Source organism: Mastacembelus armatus, chromosome 17, assembly GCF_900324485.2.
Source record: "Mastacembelus armatus chromosome 17, fMasArm1.2, whole genome shotgun sequence".
NCBI lineage: Eukaryota > Metazoa > Chordata > Actinopteri > Synbranchiformes > Mastacembelidae > Mastacembelus > Mastacembelus armatus.
In genome coordinates, this window is record NC_046649.1 from 20262617 (window position 1) to 20280681 (window position 18065).

Sequence of the window (18065 nt, forward strand, 5' to 3'; positions counted from 1 at the left end):
AGTGCTGTGATGGGGCCTAAAACCTGACTGAAAATCATCAAAGCAGTAGTTTAACAGGAGAAAGTCAGTAATTTGTTGGTAAACAACTTTTTTAAGGATTTTGCCTAAAAACTGCAGGTTTGATATGGGCCGGTAGTTGTTCAGTACTGTGGCATCAAGACTGCTCTTCTTCAGGAGAGGCTTGATGACAGTAATTTTCAAGGCCCCTGGAAATGTTCCAGACCACAAGTTATTAACTAACTGAGTGAGTTGTGGTAACAAACTGCTTTGTACTGATTTTAGAAATCTAGTGGGTAGCATTAAATATACAATAGTCTTTACACAGGAAACCTCAGTTACCGTATCTTGAAACTAAAGGAAAAGAAGTGCTGGAGTTGTAGTACATGCAGGCACAATACAAGAGATCATCTGTAGAAATGGAAAGTTTGTTTGGAGGGTGAAAATGCAGAGCTGAATTGCTAGTAAAGTGTGGTTGTGATGTGATGAGTGCAGCTCAGGAAGAATTGCTGACTGTGGAGCTTATACGACGAAAAGGAAACAAGAAAAGATCCCTGAGGACATGTCGCCATCAAGTGGTAAAAGGCAGAACAGTTTTAATAGAATTGCCCCTCAGCAACCAGCTCAGCTTTCACAGCCTGAGGACACGGATCACTGTTTGTCCCCCCTGAGGCCTAGTCACTGAGCCCTCACAGGCTTAATTGACACCACCTGGTAAATGACTGAGTGAGGAAGACAGAAGAAACGGGACAGCATTTTGCCATTTATTACGTAACTTTGATGACATCAAAACATGCTCCTTACTATTGTGACTTTGGACATTTTTTACTTTAAATTTTGCCCTTTTTATTCAAGGCTGAGAGACTTAAGGGGCCGACTGCCTGATTTGAACATGCTCAGTGTTCTTGTCTTGAGAAGTAATTTTAAAATCGTCATTTTACTCGTTTTTGTGGCAAAACACTAACATGAAGCACAAACTCAAAGCAATGGTTAATGATTAAACAATATAGTACATGTCTGCATTACTCTGATTTTTGTGTAAGAGCCTTGTTAATGTATAGTTTTTATGTAAATATAAACTTACCAGCTCACTTGATATACTAGGCTGAACAGCCATGTTTATTTACCTTTTCATGCTTCCAGGCTTCCCCTGGGAACCCCGTGTTTCACGTCACATCACTATGAACTGTGAGTAATACCCTGAGGCAAAGTCTACAGAAAGTCTGCATGTGGGGCTCAAAATGGCTGCATGAGAACCCTCATGAACATTGGCCTCACAGATTAACGCACCTCAAAGTCCATGAGTCTGTAAGTGTGGACATTGGGATTGGGTCCTAGTGTCGTCAGCCAGCTGTTGTTTTGCCAGGATATTTCTGAAGTGCCTTTTGTTCAAAGTATGGTCCAACCATATCTGAAGGCAAAAGTGGCCACTTGTTCCAAATGGGCACCACGTTGGTTTAGTGGTTATCAGTGTTGCCTCACAGCAAGAAGGTTCCTGGTTTGAAACCCATCAGGGGCCTTTCTGTGTGGAGTCTGCATGTTCTCCCTGTGCTTGTGTGGGTTTTCTCCAGGTACTCTGGTTTCCTCCCACAGTCCAAAAACATGTTTGTCAGGTTGACTGGTGACTCTAAATTGCCCATAGGAGTGAGTGTGAGTGTGTGAGGTTGTTTGTCTCTATGTGGCCCTGTGATGGACTAGATGGACCTGTCCAGGGTGGACCCCTGCCTTTCACCCAAAGAGAGCTGGGATAGGCTCCAGCAGATCCCTGTGACCCTGGTTAGGAATAGATAATGGATGGATGGATGTTCCAAATAGTCACAATCAAAGGAAAGCCAAAAGAGTTTAAAAAACAACTTGAAATCTGGTTTGATTTAGTTTATTCACTAATACACAACAATTTGAAAACTTGTGTTACAATCCCATAGTGCCAATTTGAGCTTTAGTGATAGTGGTGATGAAGGGTGGATCAAGTGTTCAGGCCTTAAAAAGTCTTGCGGCGGCCCTGCTGGTAGCACTTTTTCCTCCAACATCTTGAGATCAGTCCAGGATCCAAGGCCTGCCCACATAACCCCAAGAGGATGACAGGGAGAGTGAAACAAGCCCCCTGTTACACACCAGCATAACATACGCCTAATGATGGTGAGAACCAGAGGACGAAAAAGGAGGACAGAGGGGACAGACAGAGAGAAGGGGAGGAGGAGTAATAAGGAGCTGGGCTGAGGCGGAGAGAGCCAGAGAGAGTGTGTTTATTTAAGTTTTTCGTCTCCTGACTCAGACAGAGAGCAGACTACAGAGGATAATGAGAAACAGACCTTTGGTGGGGAGGAAGGAGGGAGGGACGAGAGACTCAAGAAGGAGGAACGAGGAGGAGTTGGTGGGGCGAAGAGAGGAAGGAGGATTGGGGTAAAAAAAAAAAAAGAAAAAAGAAGAAAGGGGGAGGAGAGGGAAGAGTGACAGCCAAAAAAGGGGCTGTCGTGTTCTTCATCGCCACAGGAAATAAGGCCTCTTATGAGCACTTACTGACAGTTTACGTCACAGCTGTGCAGCCGGCCTACAGTGGCAGGTTTTGGAGACACTGAGCTGTTTGCAGGAGTCCTGCTCATGATTGGAATAATAATCATAATGTTTTGAGCTTAAATGTGTGAAACGGTTATTGATGATGAAGATGACATTGAGGTAAACCTCAGTCCAGTGGGAAAACACCAGGAAAGGGATGTTTGGATTATAAGAAATCAGATGTAATTAGTGACGAACAGCCGGATTTGAAGGGCACTGGTTTATTGAGTAAATGTGAAGTGAGTTTGACTAGAAGAGTGAGTGAGGACGGGGGAGAGGAGGGAGGCTGGAGGTTGGGCAGGGGGGATTCATGACTGACAGGCAAAAGGTCCTATGGGGAATGAGCAACGGACCAACTGGAGCTGGGAAATCCACCCAAAGGCAATTAAGGGTAAAGGACGACAAAAATATTTGATAAACTTTTTTCTCTCTCTGTGTCTTGAACGGGGAGGAAGAAGGAGAAGCTGTGGCCTGCTGATAGCGATGGAGTTAGAATGAAAGACCCGACTCTATCTGGGAAATATGTTTCGGTGAAATATCCCGAGCGGAGATTTGATTTGGACATCAAGTACGAAAAGCCTCCTGAGAAGTAACACAGTGGAAAAGTTGCAACAAAGTCTTCCAAGGGGAGGAATATTTGCGCAATGCCTCGCATATAGGAGAAAGCCGAAAGTTGTGGGAATATCTCAGGAAAACTTTGTTCTGAGGCGCACACAGGACGTCAAAGTCTCCGTATCCGACGCAGGGAGATCAGATTGTATCACTGTCTGTATCCTGTCCTTGGTGCCAGAGGGCGATGGGGGCCGCGCCGGGCTCGGGATGGGAGGAGGGCGAGTTCGAGTTCAAGTTGGTGTTTGAGGAGGACCCGCCGCAGCGGCAGAGCCAGAGGCCATCCCCGGTGCGCACAGCCGAAAACGAGAGCTCCGTACCCGGGGAGGAAAGCGAGGGCACCCTGCTGCACCTGGACTCCTCCAGCAGCAGCAGCCTGGGTTAGAGCCGTTTTTTGTGTAGCTGATTGTGTCAAAGTGAAGCGACACTCTAGAAAGAGGAGGTCTGAGTGGCCTGACAGTGTCACCCACCAGTATGTGAGTGTGTGAGTGTGTGTGTGTGTGTGTGTGTGTGTGTGTGTGTGTGTGTGTGCGCGCGCGCGCGCGCGCGTGTGTGCATGTGCTGCAGTGAGGGCCTTCATCTGTAAGCCTGCGCTTATGGCCTGTGTGTGCGTGTCTGTTTCTGTAAGCACGAATATTTTTGTTGTGTTTATTCTGTGTGTGGTATGCATCCTCTGTATTCCTGTTTAGTGCATGTGCGTGTGTGCATTTGTGTGTTTGTGCATGTGTGCGTGCAGCCCCAGACTCAATGTGTTTCTAATCAGCTGTGCGTGTGAGTAGAGTTAACAGCTGCCATCTGGGAAGGAACCTCAACCTCTGTGTACTGAACAGGCACCACATACACACCTCCCTCCCTCTGTCAGTCTCCCCGATTTCTCATTGCAACACACACACACACACACACACACACACACACACACACACACCTCATATCCTCACATCCACCCTCTGTTTGTTTCCCTCCCACACTGGCATACAGTTATATTACCACACCCAAGGCATGAAAGTAAACTGCAGGAGAAACGCAGAGCAGCTCTTATTCTTAGGTGGTCACCAGTGACCATTTCAACCAAACAGTCATTTAACTTTCAGATGCTTAAAGAAGTACAAAGTAGAACTGTACTGATCTTTTTTCCTGATACCTGAACTCGTTTATGTGCTGACACGAACGTTTGAAATTGGCAAATCTGACTGCATGGATCTCAACCAAATCGTTTTTATTTACGTGAGAGCAGAGATTGGCTTCAACAAACTCAACAGCAAACTTTGAATTGTATTTAGAGTGGATTCAGTAATGGCATGGCTGATATCTGATTGTTTAAACTGATAGATTATACAGTAATTCAAGGGACAAAGATGACACAGAAAGCTGAGCAAATAAACAACATTGTGTTTAGCTGAAATGTTTCCCAGTCAGATTTATCCTGTGACATCTGTGTCACCTGACCCACTCATGAAAATATCACTTTCAATCAAACCCTCAGAATAATTCATTATTTTAGCTCTGTTGATCTTTAAAGAAGGTAGTAAACTGCCTTCACTAACTTTCAGATAAAGTTTGGTAGTAATCAACTGCTGGTTTGCATATTTAAGCCTGAAGAGATTTTCAATTGGATCTACAATTGAATTTCTCCATTTCACGATATGTGAGATGACTGAAATATTTTCAGATTTTGCATGCTTTGGAGTAGTGAACCACACTTTTATTCTCTTCCATTTGTCACCAAATCATTTAAGACCCAGGATGCAGAATAACTGTGTACACATTTTTCACCAAAAATGGCCTGAACAAAAACATCCAAATAATGTTCGAATTCACAATTAATTAAGAGAAAAAGACAAGGTTTGGAGAAAGGTCTGAAAAAATATAGAGCTTTGTGCAGCAGAAATGTCTTTTCTGCTTTGCTAATCTGTTAGTCATCTCACAGCTCCTCAGATTCATCATTCGATCCCTTGTGAGGCTTCTGGCCTCCAAGTTAGGAAGCTCCAATTATCGCTGTTTGTGAGACGTTCAGCTCAGGTCACAGGATAAATTATTACCCTAATTTAAACATGGTAGGCGATCGATGAAACTTCCTAAAATGACTGCGCTCAGTAAGAGGGTTTTAGAGGTAATAAGGTCCTCTGCTGCTCTGTACACAAACATACAAACAAACTGTTTATGAACAAAGATCCTAAACCCATTGTTTTAGGACTCACCACCAACTTAGTGTGGACATTTATACTGAGTGTTTACTCATAACCAGCATCCAAAACAATGGCTGAAACTGGCATTTCATGGCTATGGAGCTGGGAAACTTTTTTGAGGGTTATTTCAGAGCATACAGTAAAATATTACAGTATGTCTAATCTGTTAGACTGTAGCTTTTATTGTGATAGGTAGGTTCTTGTGGCTCAGAAACTCCTCTGCTGGTCTGCACACAAACATCTAAATCATTGTTTCATGTGAAAAATCCACCAGGAGGAGAGCACAGCAGCTTTAATCACTTGGAAATATTTTTGTTGCCAGGAAACATTTGAAGGGATTTTTCACCCCAAGCCTTAATTTGTTGGCAGTTGCTGTTGTGTATCAGCATTGCCCAAAAGTTGCCTGTATGGCCCATTGCCACTGCAGCGCAAACCGATCAGTTGGAGCCTTGCTCATTAGAGAGTAACCACCGTTTGGCTCCATCCTTTAGAAATGTTGCGGTGAAGGATGTGGGCTTGAGGCATCTTGTCCCTCAGTGGATGGTTCTGCTGAGAATTTCCAGATTTTAGAAAAGAAAATATAGAAAACGCCCAAATCAGCTTCAAGACTGTCAGGATTAGCAGCAGAGTTGAGTTTGTGACTTGTAGCGGTGTAAGATTTGGGTCATTGAGCCAAAAATAAACTTCATGATTTGTTTAGAAATCCCACTTCACTCTTTACTACACAGTTTGTGACATGAAAACATGCATTGAAACAGCTCTTCACACTCAGAGTAGAGTTTTTAAAAGTGCTGCAGAACATTTAGCAAATTGTTACCATATGACAGATTATGTGATATAAAACAAAAATCCTGTTTGCTTTAATATTAGTCAAGTTTATTATATGTGAGTATTTTGTAAAATCTGTGTTGTTTCTGAGCAGATTTTAAAACATCACTGAATAAAATGTTCCGTCTTGCTATAAAGACATATTTATTCTTTTTCGATCAAATAAATTGCCATCTAAAAATGAAGTCCAAAGTATAAACGCAATGTTCACATCAATCAATGAAAGTGTGATTGAACATTTAAAGAACAACCATTTATTCTCTTTTTGCTAAGAGTTGGATGAAGCTGTTCACTGCAGAGAGAATTTTTTTTTTTTTTTTTTTGTGTACCAACTTTCAAAGCAACTTACAAAGTGCTTCACTGTAAAAACCTGAGGGAAAGCTCCAGCTGTATTCATTTTCCATATGGCAACAATTCCAGTGGAGCAAAGGAAGCTTGATGTGATGGTGCAGGCATGTTCATGGTAAAAAAAAAAAGAATCTTTACCTACCACAAATTGTGTTGACAGCATTTTGATTTTGATTGCCAGATGTAAAAGAACAGATTTTCAGAGCTAGCTGACATTGTGATTAATAAGAGGTCACATGACCCACAAAAAGCACGTGATATAAAAAAAAAGTGTGTTTGAACACAAGGTTTTTTTTTGTTGTTTTTTTTGTTTTTTTTTTTTGAAAAAGCAGCTGGTAAATAAACAATTTCCACATGGAAGTGAAAGTAAATTGTATGTAAACTGCTCATTAGCAGCTGCTGATTATCAGCAGACTAAATTTTGGCCAAAATTTTGGTGCAACACCATGTTCGAAGTAAATGTTCATTCAGTCTTTACAGGTCTGTTAATTATCTCAGTTACAGACAACCACCTCGCTGCCAATCATGGTGGACACACAATCAGCATCCCCAGTCCACCACCCACAGCCAATCAGCGGGTTGGGATGCATTCTCCGCCCCCACGCAGAGCCCCGGTCAGGGAGTTCAGTGGGACCTATGAGAGCCTGCCAGCGCGCTCTGTACAGGTGAGACAGCCACGCCTAAAAGGTTTATGGCCCAATCTGCACCTTTTGCATGTTGTAACAAAATATAAACAGCTAAATGTGTTAGATTTTGAATTATCAAGTAACATTCAAGTGCTTTAAAAATAGACAGCCAATCCCAAAATCAACAATTCTCCCTTAAACCTTTTGTTTAGATCACTGGAAATTAACTGACACTTTAAATTTGCTTTTGAATTCATTCTATCAGGTATCAGAGTCTCGTGTGGTTGAGTGTCCCAGTATTCAGATAACCACCATCTCGCCCGAAGACGACCCAGCACCCACCATCCCCAGCTACTGGGACATGGGTGGTGGTGGCTGGGACCGTGAGCGTCTTTATCTCCCCCTGCTGGACCCTTTTACCTACCGCGATAGATGCCCCGGCTCCCTCAGCCCCAGTCCTGCCTCCAGCCCCTCCTCTCGTGGTTGGCTTAGCCCCGCCTCCAGCTGTGACTCTCTGTTGGTGGAAGAGGAGGAGCTTAACGAAGCCACCATCAATTTTGGGCTCTCTCCATCCTCGAGGCCCACTTCCCCTGGAGGTAAAAAGCGTAGAAACTCCCCCTTGGCCTCCCCTTGTAACTCACGGAGGGGCAGTTACTCAGAGGAGCTGCAGGGATGCAACCTGGAAGGTGGAGACTCCACCCATCAATCACAACCTCTGCCCAGCAGCTGTGAGCTCAGCATCCCACAGAAAACCAGGAAAACGTCGTTAGAACAGGTAGATGTGATGCTGGTTTGGTTTTGTGGTAGAATATTAAACATTTCCTGCAGTAGTGAACCCCACTTTCTGTCTTCCAGTTGTCGCCGAGGGAGTTGGATCAAGAACAGGCTCCTGGCCACAGCTCCCCCTGCCCACTTCCAGAGACTCAGCAGACCAGGAGAGAGGCTCCCTCTCTGGGCATGGACTACCTCTCTGTGCCTCCTGCTCTGGCCTGGGGCAGGACCCGAGCCAACGCCCACAGCCCTCTGTTCAGGCAAGAATACAAGGGGACTTCCCTTTGCTCGCTCATGTTACCAAAAACCTTCACATATTGGTAGGCATCATGCTAGCTGCCATTAGATGTTCCCTTTTTGTATCATCCATCCATTTTCTTTACTGCTTAGTCCAATTCAGGCTTTTGGGGGGTTGGAACCAGTCCCAGCTGATGTGAGGCAAGAGGAAGGGTCCACCCTGGTCAGATCATCAGTCTGTCATAGGCTGACACGTAGAGACAGACGAACACTCACACTCATGTTCACACCAACACGCAGTTTAGATTTACCTACCTAACCTGCATGTCTATGGACTGTGGGAGGAAGCCGGAGTACTCAGACAAAACCCACATAGACATGGAGAGAACATGTAAACTCCACACAAAAAGGCCTTAGGTCCAAACGGGATTCAAACCTGGAACCTGCTTGCTCTTCGGCGACAGAGCTGACCACTGTGTGCAGTGTCACTCTTTGTACATATTTGTCACAAACCAAGCTGTAAGTAATCATAACCACTGCAGGACAAGCAGCTCTGCTCACTTGCTGTGTGCTGTGTTTTAATCGCTTTGCACCTGTCACGTCTGCATGTGTAAATTCTATGGAAATCTCATTACTTGGCCCACAGTGTCATTATTCATTGGCATCTGTTGTGCATCCTCGCTCAGTCTGGTGATCATGTTCACAATTAAAACTGTCCAATGCAACTACAGGTCTAATGCTCTGCCACCGCTCGACTGGCCGCTGCCATCCCAGTTTGACCAGTATGAGTTGCGTATTGAGGTGCAGCCACGTCCACACCACAGAGCCCACTATGAGACAGAAGGGAGCAGAGGAGCCGTCAAGGCTGCACCAACAGGACATCCTGTAGTTAAGGTGAAAGGGAAACCTGCACATTGATATAACTCCTGAAAGATATATTTGTAATGATACAGATTTGTCAAACAAACACTTTCATAGTCGTGATAACATTTTTTTTCTACAATTATTTTTTACATTTTTGACAGGCTAAAGCCGAAATTTAGTTTGAAAGATCTGTGTTTATAGTACCAGAGCAAAGTCCCAGGACACATGTTGTGGCTCACTGCTGTTGGCCTCGTCACAGTTTGATTGCATCGCTCACACTGTGTGTCTCTGTACAGCTGTGCGGATACACAGAGAGGAAGCCGCTCTCTCTTCAGGTTTTCGTCGGAACAGCTGACGACAGATCGATCAGGCCACATCCTTTCTATCAGATACACAGGTGCCTGACTTCATTTCTATTTCACATCGAATTAATTGCCATTTATTACATTTGTTATCCAGTAATATTCACAGGACACGACAGGCTCTATATTCATGGTACACGTCATGTGATCGCTGTGGCTTTAATCACACCAGCTGCTTGTTGTGTTGGCAGGAGTTGCCAGTGTAGTGTGTAGAGGATGAGAGCATCAGCGTAATGTGGAAAATATAAAATCTTTGAGTATATGATGATGATTATTATTACAATCTATCTTGGGGCATCTGGGGTATATTTTAGGAGTTCAACATCATATCATTTGTCTGCATTTGAAAGTATTTAACTGATCTGGACAGTTTCCCAACCAAAATGCATTCATTTGTTTGTCATGGATATATATGGATGTTATTTTCATTGCACACTATATGCATGAGTGTAACCATTGCAGCAACCATGAAATAAAGTAAATAAAAATATTTCATATAATATATAAGTCATTAAGTCTGACCCACAGATGTCAAACCTGCAGGTACTGGGTTTACAAAACTATATAAATGTACATTTTTACAATGTGTTGTAGTTGACCTGAGATGTTTGTCCACCCACAGGGTGACAGGGAAGATGGTGGGTACTGCCAGTCATGAGAGTGTTCAGGTGGGGACTAAACTGCTGGACATCCCCCTCAGCCCTGAGAACAACATGACTGCACTGTGAGTAGACGACAGACAGGCTAAATGTTTCCTCCACTTACACAAGGATTTCTTTTTTTTTTACAGCTTTGTGCTGTAGTTTCAACATACTTTTAATCTTTTTCATGGACCAGGAAAGAAAATAATGTTGACACGTGACGACAAACTGATTTTTTTTTTTCAAAATATATATATATATTTTTAGAGTTTTAAAATTAGTTGTTAGAGGGATTTCTCCACTAACCTCTCGATTTAATATAAATAACTGTAAGTGTCATGTGACCCTTTCGAGTGCCATGACCCCCTGGTTGGAACCCAGTAGACTAAACAGGACAGCTATAGGTAAAACAGGTCATTAGTTTGCAGCTGTAGCAGATGGAGCAGGATCCACTTTAACACAGTCTTTTGTGTTGTAGCATTGACTGTGCAGGGATTCTGAAACTGAGAAACTCGGATATTGAGCTGAGAAAAGGAGAAACAGACGTCGGAAGGAAGAACACACGTGTCCGTTTGGTGTTTCGTACTCACCTCCCTCTAGCGCCCCCTGTAGCTCCACCTGGCCGGCTGTTGGCTCTGCAGGTCGCCTCGCTGCCCATCGAATGCTGTGAGTTGCTGTTTAATGGAGACTCAGTTGCATTTTTACTTGAGCAGGATGTTAAAGCCACTATAAATAAGATTTCTAGTGTGCATTGGCACTTGGGGGTGATACACATTAGAACTACAGCCAATTATGACCTTAATTCTAATTGTTGCAGCTCAACAATCTCTATTCAAGATTGTGCTTAAGTTGCCTGACTGTTTTCTCCTTGCCTCAGCCCAGCGTTCAGCCCAGGAGCTGCCCGTCATCGAGTCTGTCAGCCTCACGTCCTGTTCTGTAGAGGGCGGAGAGGAGCTTCTGCTGAGTGGCACTAACTTTCTGCCGATTTCCAGAGTCCTGTTCATGGAGAGAGGAACAGGTGATTGTCCACACGAAATAATAATCTTCTGCCTTTTTTATTTTAACGAGGGTTTCTAGCACTGAGAAAATTGTTTTAGTTATAAAATAGGAAATATAATTCAGTAAAGAACAAATATTACAGATGCTACAATCTTTGAGCTTGTTTCCACTTTTTTATTTAGTATCAGTGTAAATTGATAGCTCACTGTAACCTCTTGCTTTTCTTTAAAGACTGTCATTCAGATATTTTACAGTTACACAGAACATTGCATTTTAAACTTTGAAGTGAACCAGTGAGTTTTCCCTCTGTCAGTGAAAAACACAGGAAGGTTCACAGTTGTTCTGTCTATTTTTAACTCATGAGCAAGTCTATATAAATAAGTATGTAACTTAGGCTTGGACCAATCATGTCTGTGTCCAATTTTTAAAAAGTACATCATGAATTAGGCTGGATGAAATCTGCATATGGGAAAATGCTTTAAAATGTTGTGAAACAGGATTAATGGGCCTCAGGAGGATAGTGTGGGGTTTCAGGATGCAGAAAACACACCAGCACAATCTTAGAGCAAATATTAGCAGATCTGTTGACATAAAATGATAAAAAAATATTTAAATAGTCATGGTTTGAGAGTGCAGGAACAGGAAGAGAAGTTAGATTTACAAACCTATCGTTATTTATTCTGGCAAACAGCAGTCAAACTTGAGAAATAATGATCTCTTACATCCTGCCTGCCTGAAGTTAGTCCCCCTAACTCCAAAAAATGAATAAACAAATAAGAAATTTAGCCTTTTTCTATTTTCAGCTGAAGTTAAGATTTCATTCAATCAGTGGAGACTGACTTATGAGCAGAACAAACCTGGTTTACAAAATCTGCAATCTCTCACCAGTGGCCAAGCGAGCACAAATAAATGATATTCATTAAACTCTGTGTGTGTGTGTGTGTGTGTGTGTGTGTGTGTGTGTGTGTGTGTGTGTGTGTGTGTGTGTGTGTGTGTGTGTGTGTGTGTGTGTGTGTGTGTGTGTTGTAAAATAGGTCACGTTTAATTCTGCCTTATGTTCTTTTCTATTAGATGGTAAATTACAGTGGGAGGAAGAGGCTCACGTTGACCGTGACAACAGCAATGAGGTAATCTTGTATGTGTGAAATCAATCCAAAAAAAAACGAAGCACAATTAAAAATCCTTCCCATTAATCAAATTAATCTCCTCCAGTCTGTGATATGTTTTGTCTTGGTAGTGTTTGTTGTGTGTGAGAGTTCCCGCCTACAGCAACCTGTCCATCAGTCGACCTGTGTCGGTCAGTCTTTACGTTTCCAACGGGAAGAGGAAAAGAAGCAGCACTCATTGCTTCAAGTTTCTCCCCAGTGAGTGGACATGAGTGAATATATACATATATCTAACAGAACTGTATCTATATCTGCAGTCTAAGTTAGTTCCTGCTACACATGCTGTTGATTTTTGAAGTAAAAAGGGGCAAACATACAAATGAGCCTTTTTTAAATGTTAGTGTTACGTATTGTTTCCTGAAATAGAAGAAAAAAAACAATATTTGTGATACTTTACTGATTTCCACCTGCAAATGCTTTTTGCAGCCAGATTGATGAAAAGATTCTTTCTCTTCTTGATTTAGTCATTTTCACCCACTCTTTCTTGCAGCTCAGCTAGGAGATATTTTTAGGGTGTCTTGCAGAAGATCTACCCACAGATTTTAAATTATGTTCACGTCAGGGGGCTGTAAGGGCCATTACAAAGCTCCAGCCTGTATTTCCTGATGTAGTTCATGGTGGATTTTGAGCTCAGCTTTGGATCTTTGTCCTGGTACAGAAGCCAGTAGCTTTTCACTTTCAGTTCCTTGACTGGCTCCCGGATATTTACATCCAGAATCTCCTTGTTTCCATGCAATGTTTCCTGACTGCCTCACTGACTGTCACAAAACCCCAAAGCAGAGTATTTCCACCTCAGACCTAAACAGTTGGCTTCAGTTTGCTGCATCAAATCGTGGTGATGACACTGTTCAGGTGGACTGTACACTGCCTGAAGCTACTTTACAGTCATATGGAGGTTTGGCTTTACATTTTCTGCCCGAGCAGCTGTACGGTTTTATATGCGTCTGCCACAGTTCCCCTTCTCAACCTGTCTTATTTAATGAAGTGTTTTACAAGTAGAAAGCAGAAAGTTTACTGTGCCGCAATTAATGTTTTTTATATTTAGCATGAGCTAAATATAAAAAACATTAATTACAACAGTAACTCAGTCACCAGTAAATACAGACCTCAGAAATCCCAGAAACCAACATTTATTGCTGAGATATTTGCGAGTTTGAACTTTTGGGAAAAAAGTTTATTAAGCAACACTAACATTTTTTATTTGGAGGGCAGTGTGTGCATGTTAATGATTATTTTTAATGCATGTGCACTGACTGTGTTTTCCTGTCTCCTCACAGTTATGTTCAAAGAGGAGGATCCTCTGCTGTCCCGGCCCTCTGTGCTCCCTCTGGATGGAGGAACTGTGTGTCCTGTGGGGGGACAACCCAGGATGGACAGGGGCTTCCATGTCAGAGATGACCCCATGACTGATGATCGAGGACTGGGCTTCCATCTGCCCCCCTACCCCCCTACATACTCTCCTCCCTGCCCCACTCTGAGCTACCAGGAGGAGTACTGCTCTAAACCTGATGCTGCGTCAGAGGAACCCGGAGGGTCCAGGGCAGCCCTGTCTGAGCGTCACCCCAGCTTTGAGAACCTGGAACTGGGCTTCACTGAGCTCCTTCCCCATTTGTACCCCCGTGGCCCACAGCCTCCTTCCCCCTCTCCTTCCCCGTGGCTGGATTCACCTTACCTGTCCTCCTCACCCTCCCCTTCCCACTCCTCTTCCCTCAGCCCTTTCCCTGCCGGGAGTCCCATCTCGACCTCCCCTCTACCTCCCATCCCCACTTCCCCTTACCCCCAGTACTCTGCTTATCCTCAGGAGGTGTGCCCATCCCCTCCCTCCAACCCATATCAGGACATCTGCCCAGCACCCTACTCTCATTTTGAGGGCTGGGACCCCCAGGGAAGGGTGCTAGGGACAGGACATGGGGGAGAGAGGGGTGCCAAGATCCAGGATTGCCCTTTGGAGTTTACCACCTCATCATCTATGCACCACATTACCTTTGAAGAAGGTGAGCAGCACAAATTGACCTTTTAATTGTGATAAAAAGCAGAAAATGTACAGTGTTTACAAATGGGTAGATGGATAAGTGAGTGACTATAGTTGTGAACAGACTGGTGAACAGAAGATGGATGAATAAATGTTTATCTGCTGTTGATAAGTTGAATACAACAATGTCAGTTTTTAGTGTTTGTGGTGGGAGGTTTCCTGAAGGCTCACTTTAAAACTGTCTTTTCATCGTTTCCATCTGTTGGTGGAGACAGTGTCCAAATTCTGCTCTTGATAAATAGGGACTAGTTTTGTCATGTCGTTCTGGCTGTTAGTGCCATTTAACATGGTCACTGCTGGAGTTACGTATTCACATTCCTTGCCAGCAAAAACAGCAAACACTACATGCTCCTACACTGTGATTACACCTCCAGTTACAGAGGTAACATATGTCAGTTTTAAGTCTCTGGTAATTAACAATGGGCCAAATGAGTATGCAGTGTGAGATGTTCAGTAGTAGTAATAAATGAAGAGACTTGAAAAGATTTTGTTTGTTTGATGGTTTTCATCAGCCTTGTTTCAGGCTATAACAGTTTGAAGTGAAAAAACTCATAAACTGACTGTATGCTACCTGTCCAGCAATAAAAATAACATACATTTTGGCAGCAAACAAGCCTGATATGTCCCTCACGACTTGGTGGAGACCAAAAGAGAGCTAAAAGGAGAATAACCACTGTTTGTAAAGTTGCCAATAACATGACAACAAATAAACGCTAACAATGCTCTCTGTCTGCTGGACTTTGGCTAACATAAACAATGTTATAAAGCCATAATATGTTGCATTAGCATTAGAATACTGTTCTTATGTTGTAGAGGTTTCCCCCAACTGGCCAGAAAAAAACTGATTAAATCTCCTTTGCTGCCAATTAATGAAGCAGTTGAGATACTGAAGAGACACTTTCCTATCACTCAGTAATGACCTTGTGTTCTTACCGTGACAAAGAATAACAGTATTATTTTAATTAGGTCATTGCATCTCTGAATATTAGACTTGTGCAGCAGAAGACACAACTATCCAATATATGCTGCAATTCATGTTTCATTCAATAATGCATTTTCTCCTCTTCTTCCTTCACAGTGACAGAGTTCATCGGGGAGGACATCCAGTTGTACCAGTCAGGCTCACACATGGACAATCAGCCAAACTGAGCCCAGAGCAGCTCATCATCCCCAATGCATTTGGTACTGAGATGCTCGTTACATGAAATAATGAGAGAGGGATTTCAATACCAGGAGACTTGTAATAATGGCCACAGTTAATTGTTATGGTTTTATAAAGGGAAACTAATGTTTTTAACATGTTTTCAATATAAATTATACAAGATACTCATTGGTTTGTGTGTTTTTCTTGCAAAAAACTAAAATCACACTCATACGAGGTGAATCTAGAATGAAGGACAAGGGCTTAAACACTAAATGCTTTAATTAGTTAAACATGAGGCAACGTTTTCTACAAACCCCCACAACTATACAAATATCTCTCCTTTGTTCGAAAAGACAGTTATTTCTTTTTACTGAAAGTGTCTCATTTTTAAAATTGCAGAAGCTTCATCCATTCCTGGATGGGATGGAAACTTTCTGACTAATGGATGTTGTCAGACAGCAACATTTCTGAGTTTCTGAGAGCACAGAGGCTTAATGGAATAAATTATTAGCAGAAAAAATCTGGCGGTTGTTAAAATGGATCTCAGTGATTAGTGAGTGGCCAAAACTTTATCTTATCTCAGTTGATGTTCTGTGTTTTATGCAACGTGTTGAGACAAAAGGACAGTTCTGTAAATATGACCTCATGAGATGAAAATGTGACCAGGCTGTTAAAGCTGTTTGAAAGGTTCATATGAGGAATAGTTTTGTTGGATTGTCTTCTAAACAGAGCAGGTTTGTCATGAAGAACAGTGAGGGGGGCGCCTCAACAGTCTTAAATCAGCAGCTGTTTGAGATATTACTCTTTCTGCTCCAAAACTTCACAGGACTTATTTTTCTGCCGTTTGTACTTTCTCCACTACAAAGAGAGTGGCTTTAAAAAGATAGACAAAAGTTTTTCATTATTGCAAAAGGCCGTAAAAATGCACCAACCTAACAAAAAGACGCTAAAACAACATTATAGGTTTCCTTGACAGTTTTATGGATCTATATGGTTCAGCATACCCATAAATGGGGATGTTGGGAGCTTGAGACAAAAAAACTAAAGGGTAAAAGATAGATATAGCTGGTGCAAAGCTTTGAACATCTTTTAAGATGGACTTACTGTTGGAATCCGAAGCCATAACTCCTTGATGACATTGACTTTTCCAGTTCCAGCTCCTTCTTTTCTCTCTGGCTGCAGCTCAGGAAAGGTAAGTTACACATGGAAAGTTTATGAGGCAAAAATAATGGAGTGGAAAGCTCCAAGTACAAACTACTGACCGAAGCACGTTCCCCTTTCACTGCAAATAAGTTCCATTAACTTGTTAATTTTAAGAAGATACACTACATGGCCAAATATATGTGGACATATGACCATTACACCGCAATACAATTATGGAACATCTCTTTCCAGAGCAATGACGATTGTTATACTGGAGTGTTTTGTCAATGCTGGAAGCACACTATCCTCTATTGTAAATGTAAAATTATGCATGAAACAGAACCACACTACCCTTACCAGAAGTATATCAATGTATGTACACAGATGTGTGCACATACTGTTAGCCCTAAGCTGCAGGATAGTTGGCAACCAAATGATACACAACTATATTCATCATGTAATTATTTATTTACATAGTTTCCCAGTCTGTGAATAGACAAACGCGCTCACCCTGGCTTCAGACTTCTAAATGAAAATACAATTAAAGAGTTTTAATGTACAGGAAATACTGCTTTGGATTTGCTATACCAATATATAAGAATCAGAAACAGTAATAAAAAGTAGTATCCATCATAATGTCTCACATTGTGTTTACAAGCTAGGAACATGTGGTACCTTAACCACAAGTCTCATCACATTTCGTTTCACTAGGGGGAGGTATATTCTCAAACATCAAACGGTGAGCGCTCAGACTCAGCCTGACTGACACATCCAGATTCATCCAGCAGCTGCCAGATGGACCCTTAATGGAAAAGCCTCATTAGATAAAGATAAAGGGCCTAAGTGAAAACAGACCATTAAGTCTAAACCCAGGCTCAGTCACTACGCAGAGAGAGTCCCAAAAGACCAGCTAACTAGAGGATCACTGAGGCATGTGGAAGCAAAACATAGCTGCAGCCTTAATGCAGTGTACAGACTGCTTTACCATAACACCAATATGGAAAATGCTACTGTGGTACTGCTACTAATACCGCCCCAGTAATACTGGTACTAATCCTAATACTAGCAAGCTAACTCAGTACTTAAGACTAATAAAAACCACAAGCAAGAACAATGTGGTTCCTATTGAAATAACTTTTTTATAGTTCTCTGATAAAAAGACTTGTGAAGGCTCATGTAAGAGTTTTAACATTTAATTATCTAAGCATTAATTGTAGTGTTATTCCTTTGGCTGATATTGAATTTAATGTTTGTGTTTGTATTCCCATAATGCTTTTCAGAAATATTATATTCAACATGTGTGGCACTCGTGCTGAGCCCAGAGCACGAGAAAAGCTGAGAAAGATGAGCTGCGCGTAGAAATATTTTGTTTAAAATCTGCCTGTGTGGTGCTGGAGCACTGTCATGCACTCAGTATTTGTACTGGACAACACAGACTCTACTCCCATTAGAGTCATTTGCTGCTCTGTTGTACTGTAGGATCCCTGGACAAACCATCCACAGTGTTTATGGTCTGACTAAACATTGGACAGCATCTTTATTTTCATGCATGCCTG

The 18065-nt window shown here is 42.3% G+C and overlaps 1 protein-coding gene across 1 annotated transcript; it reads left to right on the top strand.

Moving 5' to 3' along the window:
- The first annotated feature begins 2884 nt into the window (after nt 1–2884).
- On the top strand, nt 2885–15496 carry nfatc4 (nuclear factor of activated T cells 4). The gene is made up of 13 exons (XM_026314566.1): nt 2885–3542; nt 7023–7189; nt 7416–7925; nt 8006–8181; nt 8890–9052; nt 9319–9419; nt 10007–10108; nt 10504–10691; nt 10903–11043; nt 12096–12151; nt 12262–12388; nt 13468–14184; nt 15301–15496. Exons 1-13 carry the CDS (start codon nt 3350–3352, stop codon nt 15369–15371), a joined length of 2712 nt encoding a protein of 903 aa, XP_026170351.1. The 5' UTR covers nt 2885–3349; the 3' UTR covers nt 15372–15496.
- The last annotated feature ends 2569 nt before the right edge of the window (nt 15497–18065 follow it).